Source organism: Rhagoletis zephyria, unplaced genomic scaffold, assembly GCF_001687245.7.
Source record: "Rhagoletis zephyria isolate East Lansing unplaced genomic scaffold, Rhagoletis_zephyria_1.1 Rzeph_scaffold_00292, whole genome shotgun sequence".
NCBI lineage: Eukaryota > Metazoa > Arthropoda > Insecta > Diptera > Tephritidae > Rhagoletis > Rhagoletis zephyria.
In genome coordinates this window covers 212,616-240,044 of record NW_016157376.1, presented here as the reverse complement: position 1 = coordinate 240,044, position 27,429 = coordinate 212,616, and the positions used below count along the sequence as shown (strand labels likewise).

At 34.5% G+C, this 27,429-nt stretch overlaps 1 protein-coding gene across 1 annotated transcript in view; it reads left to right on the top strand.

Annotated features, from left to right (window-relative positions):
- Positions 1–3,063: 3,063 nt before the first annotated feature.
- The window catches only part of LOC108358752 (uncharacterized), a 181,723-nt gene continuing 157,357 nt past the window's right edge, over positions 3,064–27,429 (top strand). Inside the window, exon 1 of the mRNA XM_017610225.1 lies at positions 3,064–4,682. Within this exon, the coding sequence (XP_017465714.1) occupies positions 4,432–4,682 (251 nt within the window). The 5' untranslated portion in view covers positions 3,064–4,431. The remainder of the gene's footprint in view (positions 4,683–27,429) is intronic.

Genomic DNA, 27,429 nt, shown 5'->3' with positions numbered 1-27,429 from the left:
TGAACATTTTTTTTTTACCACAAATCTCTTTCAATGATGTTAACGATTTTTTTCTGACATTTATGATCTGGGATGGATATTGTTCAATCCGCGAAGTCATGTAAAAATTATTTATCATGAATAGGTTGGGTTTTTCAGGGTTTTACAAAACTTCTGAACAAATTCTACTTGAGTTTTATTTTCTCAATAGATAACACTAGGCTTTTATGTACATATAATGCATAGAAATGTTAAATGCATAATAAAAAAAACACACACCAGGCATATACTTTTATAAGTGACTGTGGTTGAACAAAACTCTTGACAACTTATATATCTATTTACATAGTATATGTATGTATATATATGTATACCTATATATATGTACTTAGTAGACTTTTTGTATGTGCATACATAGTTATGTGGCTTGTATTTGCTTTTTTTAGTCGAGTGTACTTATGTAGATTCCCACGGTGGTTGACTTTGTAAAAATCAAGAATGAAAGAATGCAAGATTGCGCCCATTAGAGAGAATTTTTGATAATAATTTTTGTGTGTCGTCACACTGGTGCAGTTGCGAAGTTGTTGCAGGTCACTGAGATTTCACGCAGAGGATTTGTAGGTATATATTAAGAAAAATTTTAAATTTCAGTAAAAACGGATGAAGGACACTAGAACTGAAAACTAAACACAGAGGTTTTATGTACCAAATTTAGTCCGATTGCAAAAAATTCTATATTTTCAATATATCTTTGGTAAATATTACTCGCTCTGTCCCTAATAATTACCAAATTGAAGGCGAGACTTACTGTTACTAATTTATGATAATAATATGATGAAAATCGTTCAGATTATAAAAAAGAATATTGAAACAAGAAAGGTGAACAAAACTTTCTGTCAACTTCCTATATTTGCAATTTTTATATTGTATGCATAAACATATGTAGGTAAACTAATTAGTGTTTGTAGAAGTTGTGCCTGTTCAGTGTTTCCATAGCCATTTTCCTAAACAAAATTTTTCCACGGTGACGGAAAATAATGGCTTTTATATTAGAGCTAACGACATTGTTCCTAAAATTGAAAAAATTCGCAACTATAGCTAGATAATATTAAAAGAAGATTAGAATAGTTGGAGCCAGCGACCTAAATGCACCCCAGTATTTCTGTTCTATTCTTTACATCTTTTGACTAGTGCAATTATCAAGAGAACAATTAAAATTTTACTGAGAAAAGATCAGTTTTAGATGAAAGGTAAGCTAAAGGGCTTATCTAATAATATGCACCAAACCTTTTTGCTGAACCCAGAATTTTTAACAAGAATTGGTCATATTCGACTAGTGTGCTGTGTGTCACTTGGCGGTTGATGCGCGGGCTCTTACAATTAAAATAAAATACTAATATTTTGCAGGCTTGTTGTTGACTTCATTATACAATAGATATATTTTCATTATTAACAAGGGATTTGAGAAAAATTAGATTTTCCACCCGCCCTAAAGCACAATGTTTGGTTCTGAAAAACTTTTGTTAAATTATCTCGCATACTCTCATTTACTAATCATAGAATATGAATTAACTGCCGATATTTGCTTTATCTTATGCCCACTCGTTCTTTAGCACATCATACGTAAGTACTTACTTGCATATACATATGTATGTAGTCGCTCACTAACTGTTTTGAGTATTCTTCCATTAATATTGTTGTTACATATTTTGTTATTTATCTGAAACTGATTCCGTTACAAATATTTATTTTGCTAATGTGGGATTTAATATCTACTGTAAAATAATTCTGAGGTCATGTAGAAGTATAAGCTACATATTTAACATAGCTGCCCGTATATTTTGGTCAACTAAAATTAATTTAAATGACCAAATATAATACACAATATTCTGCAAGTTCAAATATGTGAAAGCTCCTCCTAAAAAATATACGAAATTGGAGCATTTTTAAAGAAACTCCTTTTTTGCAAAATAACGCACGACAAAGTTAAGATTTTGTATTACAGGTTGTGTTACAAATATGGCTTCGGATCAAGGAGTTGCAGCCGAAATACATAAGTGTAATTGAATTGTACATTTTTCCATCCAGCAGGTCTTGTTGATTTAAAGCATAGCATTTTTTTCGGCACTTTAAAAATTCGTAAATGCACTTTTTTTTATGGTACTTAATGCTTATGTCTGAAATAAACACAGGAGAAACCCACGAACTTCAGAAGAATAAAACATACAGTTGTTTAAGCAGCATAATACAAAAATGTACAACCTTTTGAAATCAACATATAAAAGCCGTTAATTAATTAAGCAGGGATCATACGATTTGTACATTTTTACACAACTCTACATTTTGACAGTTACAGAGTGGGGTTCGGAAAAATTTTTATTGAGCTGAACTCATTCTCGATAAAAATTTCTAGACAACACCACTCTGTTACTGCCAAAATGTACAAGTGTACAAATGGTATGATCCCTGCTTTAGATATTTTCTTTTACAGAATCAAAATTTTGGAAACAAATTGCGGTTATGTTTATTCTCGAGTATTTACCGTCGATTGGCATACAAAATTTTCCGAATTTGCCAACTTAATGTTTACCATTTTTGGCCGCACTCGTTACACTGTGCGCTGCCTTATATTACCGGTTTTTGCTTAGATTATGTTGTTGCTTTTGGTGGTGACTAGTTGCTGGAAATGTGAGCGCTCTGTGGCTGTCATTTCAGATTTTTTTTAATTGTACATATCTATGTATATATGTTCAGCGCACACGCATGTCAGCGCTGCGTTGCTGCCATCTCCGCTGACGAGTGAGTCTACAGCCATTTCGCTTGGTTTGATGCGGCCTTCCTTGCTACAATGCACTTTGCCTTACAATTTTAGAACGCGCTGTTGCGGCCATTCCACTGACTTCTCTTAGCCCGGTCGAAGACACGCTAAAGCAAAAATGCTTATTGTGAATACATATGTATGTATATATATATATATATATAATACATATGAATGTATGCGCGTTTATGTTTTGTTTGTTGACTATCGTACCTCTGCCACGGTTCTGCATTTATGCAAGCACAACACACACCAGCTCGTGCGCTTCGACAACGACATAGTCGTCATCGGCTTGGTCGTTTATATACACTCGTTTTTGTTGGTTTGTTGGTGTATTTTTTCGCTTGAGAGCTCATTACCGTTTCGCTTCGCTAAGTGCGCTGTATCGCTTGGGAGCCAGCAACGCGTTATCCCAAGTCAATCGGCCCGCCAAGGGAAGTCAAACCAAACCAAGTCAAATAACCAAAATCAAAATTCACCAAGCTGTGAAAAAGTCCCGAACTTATACTTTTTTCAAAAGTTTTTCTTTATCGGTGTCTCTGCGCGCTTATGCAATAAATATCATATGCCTGGCTACAGGTGTTCGTCTGTGTATGTGCCAATGGTCAGACGTATCTAATTGCCTAAAATCTCTAAAATTTCACACTTAAAAAGTAGTGAAAAAGAATTAATATTTAAAAGCTCCAACGCGCTAATTAATTAAACGTGCCGGCATGGAAATACTCATATGCGAAAAGTCCGCGACGATCGGGTCAAACAAATCGTAGGAAAACGAATATATAAATTGCGATATTTTAGTGTTTAAAATAGCAAAAAAGTTCAAGGCTGAAACCTGAAACACATATACTACATATGACATCGAGATGCAAGCTCTGGCAGGGAAAAGGAAAAATAAAGGTACATATAAACTAAACATAAAAAACCCACCGCTGCATATAACAGAAACCAAAGTTTCAATTAGAAAATAAATAAACGACTGCAGAAAAATACTTAGCCAACGAAATTTACGGAAAATCACAATTTGTTGTAATTATTGCGCGCCAATTCAAAATGCGACGGTGTTGTGCTATGTAGCACGCTGCTATGTCGAAGCCGTCAGCACCGCGCCGATATTTACAATCCACTAAATCTAATTTGCAAATAATAAAAATTACAACAATAACAATAACAAAATCCGAAACTAAAACGAATTTGGAAATGTTTACGAATCAAATATGCAATTGAAACTCTGACGAAATTATCGTCACGTGATTGTGAGTGAGTACGTTGTATGTGATAATCAAATAATGATATATGTCAATTGCAAAAAAAAAATTAAAAATATCTGTATAGCTGTGTATGTGTTTTAAATATGTGAAATGAATATGCTGTTTGGGCAAACCAAAAACCCTGTGAAAACCAACTAAATCGATCTCAAAATATGCACATATTTTTGAGAGCAAAATTTGTTGGTTAAAAAATATATACAAAATATATATATCTACAAAATAATAAAAAATAATTTAAAAAATCTAACGAATTCTGCATTAATACACGCTGCCGGATTTTCAGTTCACAATTCTGGATCTCTTAACTCACGCTATATATAATTAATATTTTACAAATCAAAAACATAAACAAACAAAAAACTTTCGATGATGATGCTAACTACAGAGCACCTCATGCATGGCCACGCGACGTCGGTCAGCCAGAGTGCGCTTTTCGGTTGCTCGACGGCTGGACACAGCGGCATCAATCAACTTGGTGGCGTGTATGTCAATGGCCGACCGCTGCCGGATTCTACGCGCCAGAAAATCGTCGAATTAGCGCATTCCGGTGCGCGTCCCTGTGATATATCGCGCATCCTGCAGGTGTCCAACGGATGTGTTAGTAAAATTCTGGGCAGGTAAGCGCTAACTTTGCACCGACGGGTTAAGTGAATACGCACCTTAAACGTAGTATGTAAGAAAAAACACATAAGCTCTGATCCAGTACTCCATGAACTTACAGGTTTTACATGAACTTGCAGGAAGTTACAGGAAAAATTATCCCGTACTCCAAATTCCTCCAAAATCCTGTAAATTAGAGCGATTTTTGGAGAGTGGTGTAGAGAATGAAGTTGCAAGATTTTACCCGAACTTTATCTTCTGGTAAAATCATGAAAAGTGTCAAGCGATCACTGGTTGACGTATTTACAGGAAAAATGCTTTTTTTGTTCCCGAACTTTTTGTTGTTACTCACTTTTTACTCTCACTTCAGAGAGTAATTTTGCTGTTTCACATTTTTACAGGATTTTACACGAAAAGTATTGGATCAGAGCTATTGTGATCTTTGTACTATTCCATTATATATATGTATGTATTTAAAAAGCCGCAGATTCAGGGATGGAGTTTCAAAAATTTCAGAATGTGCATAAAGTACTGCAATCATAGTGCCGAAAAGGAGATGAAAGTACCACAAAATTAAAATTGTTTTATTTAAAAGCGTTTTAAGAAAAATGTATTTTGAGAAATAGTATTTCTAAAGCACACTGATAAATATCATAAAAAGTGATTAAAATGCAAATACTTATACCACCAGAAGACCTTTCTGGCGGTTTTCGGGCACGAAGAATCTGAATCTTCAGGTTATTTTTTACCAAAAATGTCGCAGCTGCTGGGTGCACTATTCTAGTTGATTCCAAAGATATTTTTTTTTAATATTTTTATTAAAAGTTAACAAAACTTAATTTATTTGTATGTTGTTAGCAATTCGAGAAAAGTTTGTATAATAATGAAAATTTTCTGTTTGATTGACGAACCACAAAAATCACATAAATCTAAAATTTCCAAAATTACAAAGTTGAAATGAACACAGTACAATAAAAGGTAATAACACAAATACAAACCCTACAATACTCCCCCTTCTAGAGAATTAATATTATATAAATTAAAAGTAACTCGTTTCTTATTTGATGTTGTGTTATTCATTGTATTAGTGTTTGTTTCTGGTATTACTTCTGTTTCAATGATTGCAGGTTTTAGTCTGTCTATCGGAATTGTTTTAACCTCATTATCTACTTCAAGTTTGAAATATTTTTTTGTTTTTTTCAACAACCTTATAAGGTCCTTCGTATGGTTGTTGCAATGATCTTTTATTAATAACACGCATAAAAACAAATTTACAAGTCTCCAAATCCTTTGGTATATATACACCAGTATCAGAATTTTGATTATGCCTTAAATTTGATTTAACATTTTTAAAATGTTCCCGTAAATTGCCTAAAACTTCAATTGGGGAAAATTTTTCTTCAGATGGAACAACAAGTTCACCGGGTAGGCGTAAATTTTGCCCAAAAACCATCTCAGATGATGTGGCTGAAATACTTTCTTTATACATCGATCGTAAACCAAGAAGTATTATCGGCAGCTCATCATACCAATTGTTGATTCCATTTCTAGCCATTATCGTAGCTTTTAACTGCCTGTGAAACCGTTCTACCATACCATTCCCTTGAGGATGATACGCAGAAGTTGTAACGTGATGACTACCAAGCAATTTTGTTAGTTCCGAAAACAATTTTGACATAAACTGAGTACCCTGATCTGTAGTGATTTTTAACGGTACCCCAAAACGTGAAACATATTCTCTAAAAAATTTATTTGCAACCACTGCCGCTGAAATGTCCTTTAATGCATATGCCTCGGGCCAACGCGTGAACCTGTCAACTATTGTAAAAATGTAACGTAGTCCTTTCGATACAGGAAGAGGTCCACCAATATCTAAATGAATATGATCAAATCTACTTTTGAGAATCGGAATTTTAATTACTGGAGATTTAGTGTGACGATTAACCTTCGATTTTTGACAATTTATACATTCTTTTGACCAAATATTAATTTCTTTGTGCATTTTTGGCCAATAGTACTTTTTAATAATTAGACGACGTGTAGCTTTTGTACTAGGATGTGTAATGCCATGTAACATATTAAACACTGTCTTGCGTAAACAATTTGGAACAAATGGCCTAGGATTCTCACTTGTCATTTCACACCAAATATTAAAATTTAAAGGTGGAATTTGAATTAATTTAAGGTTATGTGATGTGTCTCCAGATTTAAATGTGTTTAGTTCCTCGTCCTGTTCTTGTTCATTTTGTAAAACTTTGAAATTCAGTTCTGTACACTTAATTGCATCAACTTCGAAAGCTCGAGATAATGTGTCAGCTATAATGTTCTCCTGTCCTTTAATATATCGTATGTCATTAGTAAATTGTGCAATGAATTCCATATGTCTAGTTTGTCTCGGACTACGTTCGGTTTTTGAACTCAAAGCATATATCAAAGGCTTGTGATCTGTAAAAACTGTAAATAGCTAGCAAGTCCCTGTCAAATGCACTGTACTTAACCTCGGATGGAGAAAGTTTCTTAGAAAAAAAGCTAGTGGCTCTGATTTGTTATCAAACGTTTGATGTATGACACCACCAATTGCCGTATTAGATGCATCCACATTTAAAGAGAGTTTGGCATCTTTGTTAAAATGATTTAACAATATCGTAGACGCAAACTTTTCTTTAATACATTCAAAGGCTTTATTTGTTGTGTCATCCCAAATTAAGGACTTGTCACGTTTCTTAGTTGTTCGATTGATTAAATCGTAGATAACTGCCGTAAACTCAGCTAATTTTGGTACATATCGATGGTAATAATTAACCATGCCTATAAATTTCTGCGCCTGTTTAATAGATTTAGGACGTTCAAAACTACGAATAGCTATCACTTTTTCATCAGAGGGTCTAATTCCTGCCCCAGAAATATTATGTCCTAAAAAATCAACATTTGTAACACCGAAAGTACATTTACTTGGTTTGATATTTAACCCGTACTCTGTTAGGCGTTGGAAAAGTATACGGAGATCTTTAAAATGCTGTTCTTCATTTTCACTTGCAACCAATAGATCATCAATATATGTAAAAACAAAATCTAAACCACTAACTACTTCATTAATAAATCTTTGAAAAGTTTGCGCTGAATTTCTTAGTCCGAAAGGCATTCGTATAAATTCAAACATACCGAAAGGTGTCGTTATTGCAGTTTTATAGATATCCTCTTCTGCCATTGGAATTTGGTGGTAGGCCCTTACCAAATCTAATTTCGAAAATATATACTTATTTCTGAGATTCATGTTAAAATCTTGAATATGAGGTAAAGGATCACATTACGGTACAGTCACAACATTAAGTCTCCGAAAATCACCACAAGGACGCCAGTCATTCAGTTCTTTTTTAGGTACAAGATGCAGTGGAGATGCTACACAAGAATTTGAAGGTCTACAAATCCCTGTCCTCACTAAAAAATCGAATTCAGTTTTGGCTACTTTAAATTTAATCGGATCCAAGCGCCTTGGCTTAGAGAATGGCAGATTTCCTTCAGTAAAAAGTCTGTGAACCGTAGAATGTTTAACCGGTTTCGAATAATCTGGTTCAGCGATCAAAGAAGGAAACTCCTTCAACAATCTTGTATACTTGTTCTCTACTACGAAAATTTTTGGAAGCGAAATGTTACAAACACATGAAACTGTGTTAACCGAAAGACTTGTTACTGGATCAACTAAACGTTTGCATTTCATGTCAATTAAGAGACCGTATTTGCAAAGAAAATCTGCACCAATAATAGGTTTCGCAATATCAGCTATGAGAAACGTAAATGGGAACTCACGTCTTAAACTTAAATTTATATTTCAAATCTTTTTACCGTACGTTGAAATCGTTGAACCATTGGCTGCAGTAAGTATTATATCTGAAGAACGTTTTGTATGAGGGAATTTTTTTACCGGAAGTATAGAAATTTCTGCTCCACTATCAATCAAAAAATTTAGTTTGTTTGTTTTATCAAAAATAAATAGGCGACGTGTGGTAATATCTAAATTTCCATTGTTTGCCGCCACAACAACGGATGACTCTAGTTTAACGAATTTTTGTTTTTAGAAAAAGCACAAGGCTGTTGATATTTCTGAGCCTTACCACCAAATTTGTAATGGTATCTACACAATCAATTTTGACTATCACGAGATTTTGATCTACCTCTTTATGGACTTCTAAAACAATTCCTATTATATGATCTATATCTAGAATTTTGATTAATTTGTTGCTTAATAGAATTTAATTCAAAGGAAAGTTTTTGAAAATTTTCGCACATAAGATTCGTCGTTTTAACTAAATTCTCAATAATTGTGTCTTGTGATTTAGAATTTTGAAAACTATTCACTTTTTTTTATTTTTCACTTGGTTGCTGAAGTAATGAAGAATTGAAAATCTATAAGGGAAAATTATAGTTTTTGTAAGTTTTATCTTAATATCTTAAAAATTTAAGACTTATTGAAAAATGATAAATGAACGTGAGGTACTAAATTTAATAACCCTTAATTTGATATATCGTCCTATTTATAAAAATTAACGCATTCCATAGATATTACCAGCCAAAGTTTCATTTTCAAAATTCGTATACTTTGATGCAATTGCGCGGGCTAAAGATAAGTATTAAATTAATCTTTCGTGGCCAATAAGAATTAACTAAGACCTAAGACAATATAATATTACTATTACCATGCGGTCAAACGACTTTTATTTTCCCCCATACAAAATCGACCCAGCCTACTATTCATAGCTGATATTTCGGTTTTATTAATCACTTCCCAAATATTATCAGCTAGTTTCACCAATTCATTTATATCATTGGTACTTGAACTAGCTAATATCACACTAAGATTTTTTGGCAATTTTCTCAGCCAAAGTTTCTTTAAAATATCTTGACTAAAATTGGAACCTGCAAGCAACATCAGCGACCGATAAAATTCAGAGGGTTTACGATCACCCCTCTCTGAATCTGACAAAATTTTATCTAATTTCTTATTTTCGCTTAAAGAATGCCTTTCAGTTAAGACTTTCTTTAATTCTGAAAACTTGTTGTTATGCGGAGGATTTTGAATGAAATCTAATATTGTAACTATTACTTCTTGCGAAGCGCTGTGATTGTGTGTTCATATTTTTAGTATCTTGTGTAATGTTTTTATACCCGAGCGCACTTGTGCACAAGGGTATATTAATTTTGTTCACATAACGGTTGTTTGTAACAGCCAAAACGAATCGAGATAGATATAGACAAATGTATACATAAATGATCAGGATGAAAAAAGAAATCGATTAAGCCATGTCTGTCTGTCCGTCCGTCTGTCCGTCTGTCCGTCTGTCCGTCTGTCCGTGTACACGATAACTCGAGCAAAAATTGAGATATCTCAACGAAATTTGGTATGTAGGTTTCCCTTAATCCAAGGTAGGTTGGTATTGAAAATGGGCGAAATCGGACTTTAACCACGCCCACTTCCCATATAACGGTAATTTCCAGAAATACGAAAACTGCGATATTTTAGTAACTACTGAAGATAATTCACTCAAAATTGATATTTACAATAATTTTTAGACGAAAAATAAGAATATTATAAATTTTTGGAAAATGGGCGTAGCCACGCCCACTTATGGTTACATGTGTATATCTTGGTAACCGCTGCACCAATTTCTTCCAAACTTGGCACAGTTGTTGGCCTTGGTACAGCATAAAAAACCGCCGAAACTTTTTAAAATCGGACAATAACCACGCCCACATCCCATATAACGGTAATTTAGAGAAATACAAAATCTTCGATAAATCATTAAATATTGAAGCTAATTTATTCAAAATTGATGCTTGCAACAATTCTTTACCAAGAAATACGTTTATGGTAAAATTTTGGAAAATGGGCGTGGCACTGCCCACTTATGATCACATATATTATATAATATTTCGAAATTGAAGGACGCTAATTTACTCAAAATTGATACACCTCGGCTTACCATCTAGCGGAAGGTATCGGAAGGGTGAAAAAACATATATTTAATACTTGCGCCGGGTATTTAATGTTCGGCTCCGCCCGAACTTAGACTTTCTTACTTGTTTTCATGTTAAATTGCATTTCTGTATGTACAAACCAAGCTTCTGGACAACTTGTCCAAAATTGTGGAAGCTTGACTGAGGTTGCATACACCTCATTATTATTTTGACTAGCATAAGGATTTGCCAACTCCTCTTGAAAATAGTTGTTTTGCAAATCTATAAGCGAGTCATTTAAATTATTAGTCCATGTAGATGTGTGTGTATCATGTGGGGGTGAACGAAACATTATGATAACTTCACACAAATAATCTCTAAAAGGAGTGTTTACAATTTTTATAAACTGTTAGTTATTTAATAATTGTAAAGTGTAAGATCTAACACAACTAAACTACATTTACGTCAACTTATCTATCGAAATGATTTGATTGATGGAGGTTTGAAAACTGGATGCTTCTGCGGACCGATGGTGCTTTGAAAACCAATACTTCTATTATAACTTTCTGATGCTTACTGTGATGCTCTTCTTGTCGCTTGAAGATTGAACCTAGTGGTGGTTTTTGCTGTAGATGTTGCAGCTGATGCTGATGCTGCTGTTATTGTTGTTGCTGCTGATGTTACAGCTTATGCTAATGCTGCTGTTTCGTAATACTGGTTGAAGTTGGGACGCCTGTTAACCCAATACAATACTGGGACTGGCGATAATTTCCGCGGCTGGCACGCCAATGCAATTGAAAGCAGTAAAATCAAAACTTTTACTGCCGGCTTTTTATCTTAACTTCGAGTGGTTCGATTTTGTTCAGCAATGATTCATCCAAGTCATACCAGGTTCCCTTACTGTTAACTCATACTTTTGCTGCAGTCCACGCACCTACGCCGACTGGTGGGCGTGGAGTAGAAATTGCACCAACGCCTGCGCTACTTGCGCCAACTTCAGCAACGCTTGTGCCATTTGCAGTTATGCCCGATTTGGTGCTTGCGCTGGTGGCTTGTAACTCTGCTTCCAGACAAGTTTCAATAACAACGGGTGTCGAGAAATAAGGCGGTGAATAGAACTTTTTCGAGCCGTAACAGTTCTTGACTAGCTGGTTTTTTGTCGGTAGCTTCTTTAGTTGCTGTTTATGCAATTTTTTAACGTTTATGTTGTTCCTCGAGCAGCGAAGTAAAGTGCGGCAATTACGCGTTTTCGTGCTCGCCCTGTTGACCACCACTCATAAATGGTGTACCAGCGCGTCTGATTTGTGAATTGAGATATCAAAGTCCGCAACGATCATTTAATGGTTGCACGTGTTGGTTCTCCTGGCAGGATCGCCAAAAATGTAGTTGATTCCAAAGATATTTTTTTTAAATATTTTTATTAAAAGTTAACAAAACTTAATTTATTTGTATGTTGTTAGTAATTCGAGAAAAGTTTGTATAATAATGAAAATTTTCTGTTTGATTGACGAGCCACAAAAATCACATAAATCTAAAATTTCCAAAATTACAAAGTTGAAATGAACACAGTACAATAAAAGGTAATAACACAAATACAAACCCTACAACTATGTTGCAAATAAACACGAAGAAGCATTGATTATAAACATTTTTTAGAAATATTGCACTTTTTCTTCTTCCGTTGTTCCATGGTTTTTACATTAAAGCGCACTCTAGCTCGCTGTCTCCACAGGCAAAACTTTTTATCTTGATAATGCTATCGGCAAAATTTTGCCCATGGAGACCTCATATTGCTCTTGGCAAGCAATAATTATCAGAGCTTTTGTCTTGATAAATATTGTCAGCAATTTTGTAGTTTGACAGCTACATTTTCATTTGCGCGAAAACTTCAAGGCGTCATAATTATTGATATTTTAATACAAAAGCAAAAATTTAGCTGTTTTCTATTAAAATATTTGTTTTTATGTACTTGGATGTGAAATAGCATTTTTTTTTTTAATTTTTTAAGTGATTAAATCCGCAAAAGTACTTGTTGGAAACCACCTTATAAATGCTTTTATCAAGATACAAAAGGCCCACGCATAAATATTGCCTCTGATAAAATTTTTATCAGGCAATAAAAATGACAGTTGGTAAGCAAAAACTTTTGCCTGTGGAGACGGGCAGCTTTTGCTAAAAATAAATTTGAAACTGAGATTCTTTGGACCCCAAGTCCACAAAAAGGTCTTTTGTATGTATTAATATGCTGCACTGCGACCACCAACTTCATATTAAAAAAAGCGCTTAAAATCGCCAACCTGAGAAATTTGAGAAACTACTTTTCTATATATAATGCAGACTTTCAGAAAAAAATGGTTTCATCAGTTCCCAGAAAAAAAGTGAAAATGTCGTACAGTATTATTACAGTATATAATTTTGAAAAAATAATTGCTACCAGACTTTCTTGGTACGCTTGCAAAAACGACCTAATCCATCATAATCAAGTCGCCTTCAAAAGGGGACAGGGCACCATGGACTCATTGTTGCATCTCGACGAATACATTTCTAATGCTTTATCTAACAAAAACCAAATTTCCCTTATGTCCCTCGACTTCCTAAAAGCTTTTGATCGGATAGGTATTCACGTTGTATGACGGGAGCTCAAAAAATGGAAGGTGGGTAAAAATATTTTCAATTTCATAAAATCCTTTTTATCCCATCGAAAAATAAGCGTCCTTATCTCCTCAACCCGTTCTTCCAATCTTCCGCTGGATAATGGAACTCCTAAGGGCTCTCCCCTATCAGTCATTCTTTTTATTATAGCGTTTGATGGATTAAGCTTACTACTATCTGAATTCACGACTGTAGATCAGCAGCTTTACGCTGATGATGTGCTGGTATACTCTAAAAATTCTAACCAAACAGCCGTTTTGAGAACCTTTACAGAAATCATTTCCCATATATCGACCTGGTCCCAATCTTCAGGCGCTTCAATATCCCATAGTAAGTCGAAATTATTGCATATATGTAGAAAGAGAAACTGTAATATTCCAACTTTAACTTTCTCAAATGTAACAATAGATTGTACAAATACTTTTAAGTTTTTAGGTATAATACTAAACTCTAGGTACTCTTTTGTGCAACATTGTCAGTACACAAGATGTAGAATAAGCGCAAAATTAGGCATTGTTAAATACCTTTCGGCTAAACGCTCATTTATCGGTTCGGCATTGCTGGTCAGTATAACCAAGGCTCTTATTTTATCAACAATACGATACGGGTTGGAAATCTATGGACATCACGCTAAGAGTAAACTTAAATTGCTAGTNTCAGAAAAAAATGGTTTCATCAGTTCCCAGAAAAAAAGTGAAAATGTCGTACAGTATTATTACAGTATATAATTTTGAAAAAATAATTGCTACCAGACTTTCTTGGTACGCTTGCAAAAACGACCTAATCCATCATAATCAAGTCGCCTTCAAAAGGGGACAGGGCACCATGGACTCATTGTTGCATCTCGACGAATACATTTCTAATGCTTTATCTAACAAAAACCAAATTTCCCTTATGTCCCTCGACTTCCTAAAAGCTTTTGATCGGATAGGTATTCACGTTGTATGACGGGAGCTCAAAAAATGGAAGGTGGGTAAAAATATTTTCAATTTCATAAAATCCTTTTTATCCCATCGAAAAATAAGCGTCCTTATCTCCTCAACCCGTTCTTCCAATCTTCCGCTGGATAATGGAACTCCTAAGGGCTCTCCCCTATCAGTCATTCTTTTTATTATAGCGTTTGATGGATTAAGCTTACTACTATCTGAATTCACGACTGTAGATCAGCAGCTTTACGCTGATGATGTGCTGGTATACTCTAAAAATTCTAACCAAACAGCCGTTTTGAGAACCTTTACAGAAATCATTTCCCATATATCGACCTGGTCCCAATCTTCAGGCGCTTCAATATCCCATAGTAAGTCGAAATTATTGCATATATGTAGAAAGAGAAACTGTAATATTCCAACTTTAACTTTCTCAAATGTAACAATAGATTGTACAAATACTTTTAAGTTTTTAGGTATAATACTAAACTCTAGGTACTCTTTTGTGCAACATTGTCAGTACACAAGATGTAGAATAAGCGCAAAATTAGGCATTGTTAAATACCTTTCGGCTAAACGCTCATTTATCGGTTCGGCATTGCTGGTCAGTATAACCAAGGCTCTTATTTTATCAACAATACGATACGGGTTGGAAATCTATGGACATCACGCTAAGAGTAAACTTAAATTGCTAGTATCCCCTTATCATACGGCAATACGTAGGTCACTACGCGCGTTTCCAACAACCCCATTGAAAAATCTGTATGCGGAATCTGGCCTAACATCCATAATTGATGAAGTTGAATATGGAGTACATAAAACCTAAGCCAAAGTTTTACTATCTTCGAATGCTATTCTCTATAAGGACGTGCAGCTGGTCCTTTCGCGTAAACGTCAACCTAAGGTGCCATCAACCATTCATCTATGCGTTAAATTTGCTAAGGATAATGACCTGCCACTGTTAAAATACCATAGACGTAAAATATTACACCCGCCGTGGTTACTTAAGGAGACATCTTTCATAAATGAACTAGTTCATCTTCGGAAAGTGGCGCTTACTTATCTAACTTCTTAGAAGTGTCAGAAAGGTACAAGTCCAATGGTTGGAAACTGATCTTTACCGATGGTTCGAAAACATCTCAGACCTCGTATGCCGTTGTTACAGAGCAAGGGGGCGTACTATCCCAAGGACTTCTATTTTCGGTCTTCTCAATTTTCACTGCAGAAAACAGCAATATTCAACGCTATTCTTTATACTATGAAAACGTGAGGAAAGTTCGTAATCTGCTCTGATATTATGTCATGCATTGCCGCATTAAAAGAAAGTAGAAAAACAAATTATATTATCGACAGCATCCGAGACATACTCATTACTCAACCCCAAAAAATTAAAATAATGTGGGCGCCTGGGCACTCAAAAATACAGGGTAATAGATATGCATGCTGACAAAATTGCAAAAGATATGGCCGCTACACCTAAAAACGACATTTATCGGCTAATAAAACATAAAAGGCAAAGCAAATGATTAGCAGACTGGAGACGATATAGCCATCATTACTCCGAAATAAATCATAGTCGCTCTAAGCCGAAATTTACTACCTCTATGCCGAAAAAATATATTACGCCATATACTCGACTTCATCTTGGTCATACAATTATCACCCATTCGCATCTACTTCAAGGCGCTGAAGCCAGGGGATGCCTGTTTTGTAACCTTCCACTCAGCGTGAACCATCTTTTGTCATCCTGCTCCGCACTCCAATCCCAGAGACATCATTACTTTAAAAATGCGGATCCTATTCAGTTGTTAAAAGATCCCACAGATGATAACATAACAAGGATATACAAATACCTAAAAGATTCCGACCTGCTTCGACGTATCTAATATTTTATGCCACATGCCAGCCGAAAGCCTCCGATGATAGTGCTGCGTCAGTTTGTAAGTTTATATGATAATTAAATTGTTATGTAAAATTTTATAAAAATAAAAAAATAAAAAAAATGTTGATGAAAGGTTATTATAGGCTTATATAAATTTATAGTAAAATATCACAATGTTCAAATTACCAAGGGGGGGAAAACACTGCAATACCGCTATTCGGACATGCTCACACATATATCTATGTGCAAAATAATAGCAGTATGACATTTTGACCAGTTTTGACTATTCTTCCTTACATTGATTAATTTTGACTAGTAATAATCCCTGAAAATCGGGGTGCTCGTGGTCTAAAAAATTTGCACATTTCTTCATTCTAAAAACCACATGCATTGCTTTTGGTAGTTAACTTTAACTTCGGTATTTTAGCAAGATCATACTCTTCTCAATACGCCATGCGATAAGCAATCCTCTTGCTAGGGTCTGACCTTGAGACTTATTTATCGTTATTGCGAACGCTACAATAATTTTGGATTGGCGACGTTTAAATACAAAAAGCAAGTGTTGATTCGCTGGGCTGTTAATTTATATGGGATAGTATAATTCGAATCACATGTTTAAAGTCCTTTAACTAACCCTATATATGTACATATTTGCATTGCGGCATCCAACCAATTACATTAGGGGTATTGTCTGAGTCTTGCAAAGCCCTTGCATGGTGCACAGATTGCACGGATTCCACGGTTAAAACCGGTTTTCGTATGGGACAGCTTTGCAAACCGTGCAATCCGTGCACCGTGCAAGGGCTATGCAAGACCCATAGAATACCCCTATTGTAATTCTTTAACTATTAGGCGAGACTATTAACTAACCCTTCATATGTACATATTTAGGTTGTGGATTAGCATCACATTCAGAAACGACAGAACATATTGACGCCATTTCTACTCCGGACAACATATTGACCATTTGTTTATTAACTATCATACAGTGCTTATTTTGTGGACGCGAAATTGATCGATCCTTCGAGTGGTTTTGATTAATTACACCCTTATTAAATAATCCCTTCCGTCGGATTTGTTCGCTATTAGTGCCTAGCAGTATGTCCCGCTGAGACGCTGCCTATCGAAATGAACGTAGCAATGCTTTACTCAATGTAAAAATTTTAAAATCTTTCGACGCAAATATTTCGAAAATGGTTCAATGAATCTCAATTCTGAAAAGTTTGTGCAAAGTTACAGATCGAGCACTTTAATTTGATGTATAATTTGTATCTGTACGACTTGTACATCGCTGGGAATAAGCGCCTTGTTTCAGAATAATATATACATTAATTTCATTCAATGGCCCTTATCTTAATTATTAATTGATTTTAATTTTATTTTTCGAATCTATAGTGTAATATATGATTGCTTGTTGTATATTGGCATACTATGAAAAATTTCTGTAATTTTCGAATGTGCCGAATTTACATGAATTGTTCCGAAAGTGGCAAAAGCTGACCAACCGTCCTCCTTTGAGGAGGATTGTCCTCCTCAAACGTGATTTGTCCTCCTCAAAAATTTTGTCCTCCTTTTGAGCCGAAATGTCCTCCTTCTCCTCCTTTTCAAGTTTTATAACAGTGATGAAATTTTCAAAAAATTTCGTTCAGAATATTATTATTTCCTAATCGTACACAATCATTGTATTTAAAGGGCGTAAACTTTTGATTCATCTAATCGCACGTGAAAGTTGAACAGTGTAAGCGGCTTTTAGCCGTAATCGATAATATTTTACCCTTTACAACACTGAAATACTAGCTAACGACGCATCTCCACAGGTGAAAATTATTGCCTACCCTATGTCATTTTGTTCGCCAGATATTTATAGGTTTTATCAGTTGCAATATTTGTGTATGGGGATTTTTTATCTTGATAACAGATTTTGTTAGATGGTTTAAAATAAGTATGTTCGTTGCATTGGAGCGCAAATCTGCTAAAAAATTCATGAAAATGTGTTATTTCAGATCCAAGTACATAATCAAAATTAGCACAGGCCTGTGTAGTTTTCCCCTTAAAAAATTAATTAGCGATTTGGGCATGTGTGATTCGGGCATCGTATGAGTTCGAGTACTAGTAATCTTTTGATAAGTACGGCGATCCTTTTTTGGAATCGTATAATCCATGATACAAAAAAGAAGGTAGTTTCAATAAACAACTTTTTGATTAAATGTAAAGTTCAAAATATTGTATTTCATGTTTATTGTTTGTCCTTCTAATAAAAAACAGACTCCCTGAGGAGGCGCGAAATGCGTCGAAACGCGTAGGAGTACAAAGGAAATTTTATTTCATTTTTATTTCTTATTTGGTTGACAAATCAAATCACAAATAAATTTTATTTGTTATTTGGTCAACAAACCAAATCACAAATCAAATATATTTCTTAATTGATACCGGATTCTAAATCAATAAGGATTTAAAAGCACGCAACCCTGCCACCGCATGACCATGACGTTGACGTTGCTTATATCTCTTTCTATCCCTATCAACAGCAAATTTGATATGTTTCTACGCACTTCTACGGTACCCTGCGTACACGTTCGTGGGTGGCCGCGCTCTAACACTTATTTTTCCTCTTCCAGCCNACGCAACCCTGCCACCGCATGACCATGACGTTGACGTTGCTTATATCTCTTTCTATCCCTATCAACAGCAAATTTGATATGTTTCTACGCACTTCTACGGTACCCTGCGTACACGTTCGTGGGTGGCCGCGCTCTAACACTTATTTTTCCTCTTCCAGCCATAAGTGTCCATGTCCAACAGCAACGGAAAAAGATATGCAAATAACCCTTTCCCACTGAGAGGAGCACACATCTACAAAAAATAAACCCCCTGTTCTGTTTTGTGGGTTATTTTTTCTCTTAAATAGGGACGGTTATTTTGGGACACTTTCAAAGTGTTGAGGGATATTTTCGACCTCTGCTTTTGCCTTTCGAAAGTAGTGTTGTTCCGATACCATCATGTACTCGATACCTGTACTCTTTAAAAATATTGAAGAAAAGTATCGATGCTACAAATGTATCGGAGAGAAGTACTCGATACTTATTTATATCGAACTCATTGTAAATACTTATATCATGTGAAGAAAAACAGGATCAGTTTGAGTACTCTCCGACAAAAACTTACCGAAAAAGTAGCCACAAGTTTGTTCGAGTACTTTCGGTCAAAACCTACCGAAAGAGAAGCCGTAAATCTTGCAAAATTTTAATGTTTGACTAGTATGGGAAAGCAGTAATCGACAGTTTCTTTATTAGCCAACTTCACGTGTTGCCAAAACCACAAAAGCAAGTAATACTTTAACTGCGCACTCGACACCCACCTAAGTACTTGCGGGAAGGATTCGAGTACAAAAAGTACTCAGTACTGGAAGAAAGTATCGAGTATTTACTTGCAGTTATTCGTATCGAAACAACTCTATTCGAAAGACTGTGGTGAGTTGAAAGACAGTTGCCAGAATTGCCCTGTTATATTGATTTGACATTATCTTATTTGAAAAGTTTCCTTACAAATTTTGTATAAGATAGCCGAAGGACAGAATATTAAGCGATAAAGCTGTTATATTAATTCACCTGCTTATTGTGCCATGTACTTAACGCCACAAAATTTTAGGTGCGCTTAAATTCTCTAACAACACAGCCACCGTTTTTAATATTTTCTTTATTTGTACTTATTATTACTCATATATTTTTCTTATTGAAATGTTGATTGTTGACAAATTCACTGTGTTGACAAAAGGAGCGAACACCAAATCGACGCCAAAGTTGTATATAGTCGGGCCTTTATACTCATAGCAAGTACAAAAGTTACCCAAAGTAACACGTCAAATTTGTAATCACAATGACTTATGGCGTTTTTTTTTCTATCTAAAAATGTTGCCTTCTCAGTGCTCAGGAGAGGGCAATGAAAATGCATTTTTTTTTTAGAAAAAAAAACGCCATTAGTTCAAGGACCCGCCGGTGGCACGCGTACTCCGTTTGCCTGCCGCCGACTTGACGAAACAACGCATTTTCCTTTGCTTACTAAACTAAATCAGTTATTTCTTACTTTAATTACGTTGTACTATAATGTGAGTCCCCTTCGATTAGGGTAAAAAATGAAATATAAATTAACATGTCTTTGATTCAATCGCCTTCAGTGCTTCCGGTTTTTAAAAATTGTAAATATATAATTTTTTCACTTTTTTATAATTTTTTAATTTTTTAATGAGCCGGCCCTTTTTGTGGGGCGGGCCCATACGCTGGCGCCTATGTAGCCTGTGCTTAAATCCGGCCCTGTGTCCATATGTACATATATTTTTCTACATTACATATTTTTCGCCTTGAATCAGTGGAACAATACATACATGCATACATTACATATTCATTTTTAAGTAAAGCTCTATAAATTTAATATATCGTATGAACATATGTATGTACATTAAATTGATTTATATGATCAACCGCATTGTCCAATATAATGCAAATCGATTTGAGAATATGTTCACTCAGCTATGCTGATTATCATTATTTATAGTTATAACCAAATATCTGTGGACATTTGACAGAGCAACTTTACTTTAACTTTCACGAAAAAACTAAATAGCATACATATCACACACCATCCTCAAAAGTGACACAACTCAAAATTACACGTTCGTCAGAAAATGCTAAAAACTATTTCGTAGCACATGCTTATCATATCGGCAAGGAAGACTTTACTTTAGGTTTTTGAACAAATTATTGCAAAAATCTGCTCGAGCCTTTGCTGAAAACCAAACGAAAGTACAAAGAAAAGGTTGATTGGTTAACTAAAATACGGAAACAAAAATTAATGTCGACACGTAATGTGCAGTGTCCCCAGTAGCCTCATCGTCGTCACGACTACATAATTTGCGACAGTCTGAGGCTAGTCCGCGCGTTACATCCACTCCACGACGACGCACGTCAAGTGGCTCTAGGGATGCAAACGATGCATCGATATTTTTGAAACATCGATAATATCGGTTCAAAATTCGATGTTTGCCATCGATGTTTACAATTTCCTAAAATCGCTAAATTGACGATACATCGATGCCAGTTTCAGCGATGTTTTAACATCGACTTTAGTGTGATTCAGACTTGAATTCAACTTACTCATTATGCTCCTAAAATTTTTTGACTGGCCATGAATTTTATTACTTATTCTTTTGGGGAAAATTCAGAAATTCCGTGTATACTCTTATCTTTCGATATTAAAAATGCGTACATAATCATAAAAAAAGGACCGGGTTCCCGTTGAAATTTCAACGAAATTGGGGCTTGGAACTTTAGGCTCAGCGAACTTACGACGGCATGCATTTTTATTATATTTATAGGAAGGGCAAAGGAATAGTAAATAAATACAGGGAAATACATCCATATGTCAGTATTTTTCTAATTGAATTACAGAGAGTATAAATTGAAAAGTATTAAATTTTCCTTTCAATGTGACTACAACCTAACAAATTTGGAAACATCGGAAACCATCGATATATCGATGTTTTTCTGGCGATGTATTTTAGCATCGATGTTCATTTGTCCGATGCATCGAAACATCGATGTTACTCCCCAAAATTTGCATCCCTAAGTGGCTCGCGAGATACTCGTGCAACTAATTCCCCTTCAACGTCTAGCCATCACAACCAGGGTAGCCACTTTGGTAAATTGTTACCAAAATTGGTAGAAAAAATTTCGGTTGGTAAAAAGGTAAATTTTTTCTCATTTTGGTAGGTTTTTTTTTGAACTTTTCGTTCCCGATTTCTTTTACGTAGTTATCTTTATATTATAAATTTCTTTGCATACTTTTTATATACATACTTACATACGTATAAATGTATATTGATATAAGGCGAACATATCGTGCTCCATTCAAAACTCATTTTACTGGAATCCCGAGGAGCTTTTGATTGCCTAAATATTTTAAATGATTATTTAAATACATATAAAGAAAAAATTGACATTGAATTGTTAAATAAAAAAACACAAAAGACTGGCGGCAAAAAATTAAAAAAAAAAAATCAGCGGGAAACACATTGTGAGCTATACTTAAGCATTATTTGCTTCAAAACTTGGTACCTTAAATTGTTCTAAAAATTCAGAGTAAAAAATTCGAAATTTGGAGGAAATTTTTTGAATTTTTCTAAATGTATATAGTTTGAATCCTTAATTTTTATGGATTTAGTTAAAGCAACAAAAAAATGTTTACTTGAAAAACCTTGTGATNAAAATTCAGAGTAAAAAATTCGAAATTTGGAGGAAATTTTTTGAATTTTTCTAAATGTATATAGTTTGAATCCTTAATTTTTATGGATTTAGTTAAAGCAACAAAAAAATGTTTACTTGAAAAACCTTGTGATTAATAAAAAAAATCACCAAGTGCTTTTTTGAGTCACTGTATTTGTCTATAATAACTCGAGTTGAAGTTTTTCAAATTATGAAGTTTCGTTGTTGCCTTTAGTTTCATCACTTCCGCTTTTGGTTGAAGGAAACTGAGAATATGCCAATAATATGACTCAAATACTCAAATACTTAAAAACAATTTATATTCTTATTGAAATAACTAAAAAAAATAAAAAACAACAGTTTAAATTAAAATAAATAAAAAACAACAAAACTATTGTTTTTATTAAAATAACTATAAAAAATGTATTGGTAAATATTTTCCAGATTTGGTAGATTTTTCTCAGGTGGATGGTAAATATTTTTTTAGTCAGTGGCAATCCTGATCACAACCCACATCATCCAAAAACACCAACATCTAGTCGGCGCAACAGTGAAATCACAATTTTACGATTTTTCAGTGTTCGCACACAACAAAACAGAACTACAACTGAGCCTATATCGACCGGTTCAAACGCCACCGTAACTAATGGCTTTGATCGTCTGCCATTGTCACCTGCGAATTCTAATACACATAGTGGTAGCAAAGGACTCGCTTACAACCCAGCCACACATGCTCAAGTTACAACAACTTGTAACGACTGATTTTTGAAAGTCTTGATGCGTTAAAAGTAATTAATTTTTCACATGCAATTTTGGTAATATGTATGCTTTACTTCGGTTGTGCATCAATTTGTGCATATATCAATTGAAACAATGTGGGTATGCATACACCGTTATTTGCTTTTTAAAAAAGTTTTTTTTATAATTAATAGACTTATTTTTAGTTTGTATGCCATAATTTTAAGTGTAACTGGAGGACTTTTCTAAATGAAATAGAAAATTGCTTAGGCATATGAGAAATAAATTGGAAGCCAGTTTTCGCAAAGCTTAAAAAAGAAAATGAAATAAAAAAAGGCAAATAAGTGCATAATTTCAAATACAACAAATTTTGAGTTGTGTCACTTTTGAAGCTCTTTTTACCGTCAGAGAAATAAATTGAATTTAAAAGCAAGCATTAGATGGTTGAAAACAGAAACATTTAAAAGGTTGTGCATAGCAATAAATAATATTTCTTTCGAATTATAAAAATATGCAGCCTTTAATAACACAGCTCCACAAAAAAAGATATATTCTTCCTGTTACCAGACTATTATTTTTATATGTTTTTTTGATTACTGAATCAAAATCCGACGTCCATTCAAACCCCTTACGTCAAGGTTTTTTTAACCCTGTCACCCCACTCCCGGAAAAACCAATAAAAGGCTATGAAAGGCCATAAAAACCTTGACGTAATGGGGTTGAATGGACGTCGGATTTTGATTCAGTGATCAAAAAAATATATAAAAATAATGGTCTGGTAACAGGAAGAATTTATTTTTTTTTTTGTATTTTGGCGATCACACTTTTCCTAAGTGTTTGGCCGAGCTTCTCCTCCAATTTGTGGTGTGCATGTTGATGTTGTTACTCAAGCTACAGTTTTACGCCGCACAAAGTATTTGCATAGTAAAACCGGCCAAAATTTTTGTATGTGTTTTTCTACTCAGTAATAAAATAAAACATGAAACTTAATCATAATTAGGGATTTGTATGATAAAAATTAGTAATTGCACTTATCATTGGATAATTTTCGTGAAATATTTATGGACCAGCCCAAAAAAAAACTTTTTCTGAAAATTTCATTCATTTTTCTAGAACATATTTAGGTCGATGAGTTAGGATTTGCCCTTAGTTCTTTCAGATTGGCTCTTGATAGCGAATTGTGCTAAATTTTCAGTTGCTTAAAGTTTGGATGCTTTTTCAATTTCAATCAAATAATAAGCTTAAAAATAATATTAAAAAAATCCGGTAAATTGTTCTAAGGACGTTCCCGCCGAAGCCGGTTAGAGAGTATTATTGTCCTGTTTCAAAGTCCTACAAAGGATCTTCCGAGGGCTTTAAAATTAAAGGGTATTCAACTCAGTAAATCTGGGTACTCAGCTCCGATGAAAGCTGTTGACTCTCGAGTCATGGTGAAATAATAATATGGTGTTGTCACTTAGGGGGTGGTTGTTGTAATTTTGGCAATTTCGGCATACCAGCGTTACTGTAATGCCTACTCTATTCATTCCAACTTCATTTTTGGGCAAAGTGGAACAAAAGTGGAGCAGACAATTTTGTGAAAAAGTATGTGTAGGTATCACTTACTACGTTTATTCGCACGTATTATTTGCGAATAACAATTTGCAAAATGGTAAACTTTGCGGTATAAACGCTGAGTAAATTTTTTACTTGCAAATAACTAAATCACGCATATAAGTATTGATTAGTGGTACTATTTGCAAATAAGCGCAAGACGCCGCCATTCTTAGGTTTATTTTCTTTTTCGATGGTCATCTTATTGCCTTTTTATTCCCGAGCGCGCTTGTGCACAAGGGTATTATAACTTTGTTCACATAACGGTTGGTTGTAACAGGCTAAACGAATCGAGATAGATATAGATAAATGTATACATAAAAGACCAGAATGAAAAGAGAAATCGATTAAGCGGTGACTGTCTGTTCGTCCGTCCGTCCGTCCGTCCGTCTTTGAACACGATAACTCGAGTAAAAATTGAGATATCTTAACGAAACTTTCTACGCGCACTTCTTTCGGGCGTAGGACGGATGGTATTGAAAATGGGCAAAATCGGACAATAACCACGCCTACCTCCCATATAACGGTAATTTTCAGAAATACGAAAACTGCGATATTTTAGCAACTATTGAAGATTAATCACTCAAAATTGATATTTACAATAGTTTTTAGACGAAAAATGAGAATATTATAAATTTTTGGAAAATAGGCGTGGCCACGCCCATGTATGGTTACATGTGTATATCTTGGTAACCGCTGCACCAATTTCTTCCAAACTTGCCACAGTTGTTAGCCTCGCTACAGCATACCAAATGGCCGAAAAATTTAAAATCGGACAATAGCCACGCCCACATCCCATATAACGGCAATTTAGAGAAATACGAAATCTTCGATAAATCGGTAAACATTAAAGCTACTTTATTCAAAATTGATGCTTGCAACAACTCTTTACCAAGAAATACATTTATGATAAAAATTTGGAAAATAGGCGTGGCACCGCCCACTTATGATCACATATATATATCTCGGCAACCATTCTACCAATTTGTACCAAACTCGGTATGGTTATTGTGCTTGCCACTTAAAAACAAAACGTTGAAAATTTTTGAAATCGGACTAAAATTGAGGCCGCTTTTAATATAACGGTACATTTCAGAAATGCTTGAAACTTCAATATTTCGAAATTTAAGCAGTTAGGTATTTGCAGATCATTTTTATTTAGCTTACGTATAAACGTAGTGACTGTTTCTTTGTTTCGCTTTTGCTTTGACTTTTCGTTTCGAATTCATTGGAAAATTTAAGCAATAATTTCCAATAATTGTGATTTTGTAAGTAATTTTTTGGTAACTGATTATTGGAGCAGTGCCTGGGATGGCTACGATAATGCACTTTGGTCTAACAATTTAAACGCATAATTATTTAAATGTAATTTTAAAATGTTAACGAAAATAAAGGTCGAAATAAAATTTCCTTTAAAGTTAAGATATTTAAAAACTAAGAACGCATATACAGAACTTAAGGAATAAATACAATAATAAAATTCCATCCGGGCTAATATGTAATTTTTAGTAGAATTTAAGAATAATTAAATCAAGATAACGGTATAATTTAATTTGTTTTAATATGAATAAATGAAAGACGGAAAATAGTCCTTATTTTTTAAGTTTTAACCATCATCATATGTGTGTGGTACGACCGTGAGGCCTTTAAGTTTTACAAACAATAATTTTAAGGTAGAAAAATATAACTGAATAGTAATTATTAAAATCAATATATTTGATCGAAAAAATAAAAATTAAGTAATAATAATTTCTTTTGAGCGAAGAAATGAAACTGTATTTACACTGGTTTACAGAAAAAATACTTTATTGATGCAAGCTTCATTTAACCGGTGTGGGGTCCACTGATGTATTTATTGGAAATAGTACCCATAAAGTAGTAAAAATAATCCTAATATTTTCCCCCTTTTTCTACTACCCCAAAATGCATCGCCGCAATTGGCATGCAGAAAAAGTTAGGTTATGTAAGTGACATCACCTTATATTTATTTCACCATGCTCTCGAGTACACTTTTCGGCATTCGTTTTTTATTTTATTTTTGAGTTGTTTTGAGGCATGAAGAAAACAGTAGGAAAAAACTAGCGATGGATCGAGCTTTTTCAAAAGATCTTTGACAAATAGTATTCAATCGTTACGTAATTTTTATTAAATTGAAGACAGGCTTACAGCTTTTTGACGGGTTGGGCCTGAAATCCCCAAATTAAATCCCCAAATCAAAATCACCAAAATCAAAATCGCCAAAAACAAAATCCCCATTTTTTGTGTGAAATATATTTGTTCGGGACGGGGTGAAATTGGGGGCCGGGAATTCCTCTTGAATTCCGCGGCAAACGAGGGTCGAGGAGGTGCCGAATCCCTGAAGTCCTTCGAGGTTGAATTAAAATGTACAAATTCGTTCAATAAAATTAAATGAAACACTTCACTTTCACTAGTATATGTGTATATATATATATGTAAGAGCCTAACGGCCACTTTATTGCATATATATATATGTGTATATTAAAAATGCTGTAATAGAAGTTTTTAAAAATAGATTGATGATTAGAGGACCTTACTTGTTGATTGCTCGGAGTTCTCTTCCAAAGTGGCAGAGTGTTGGGTTATCGCAGAAGGCGAAACCTAACATCCGAGGTGGGTAACAGGACTCGAGAAAAAGGAACTCGAGTAACGAGTAGCTGTTCCCGCTTAGATCACAGCGACATCTACAAGTGAAATTCTCTACTTCATAAACATACTTAAGGTGAAGGGGGCTAGCGTAAACATG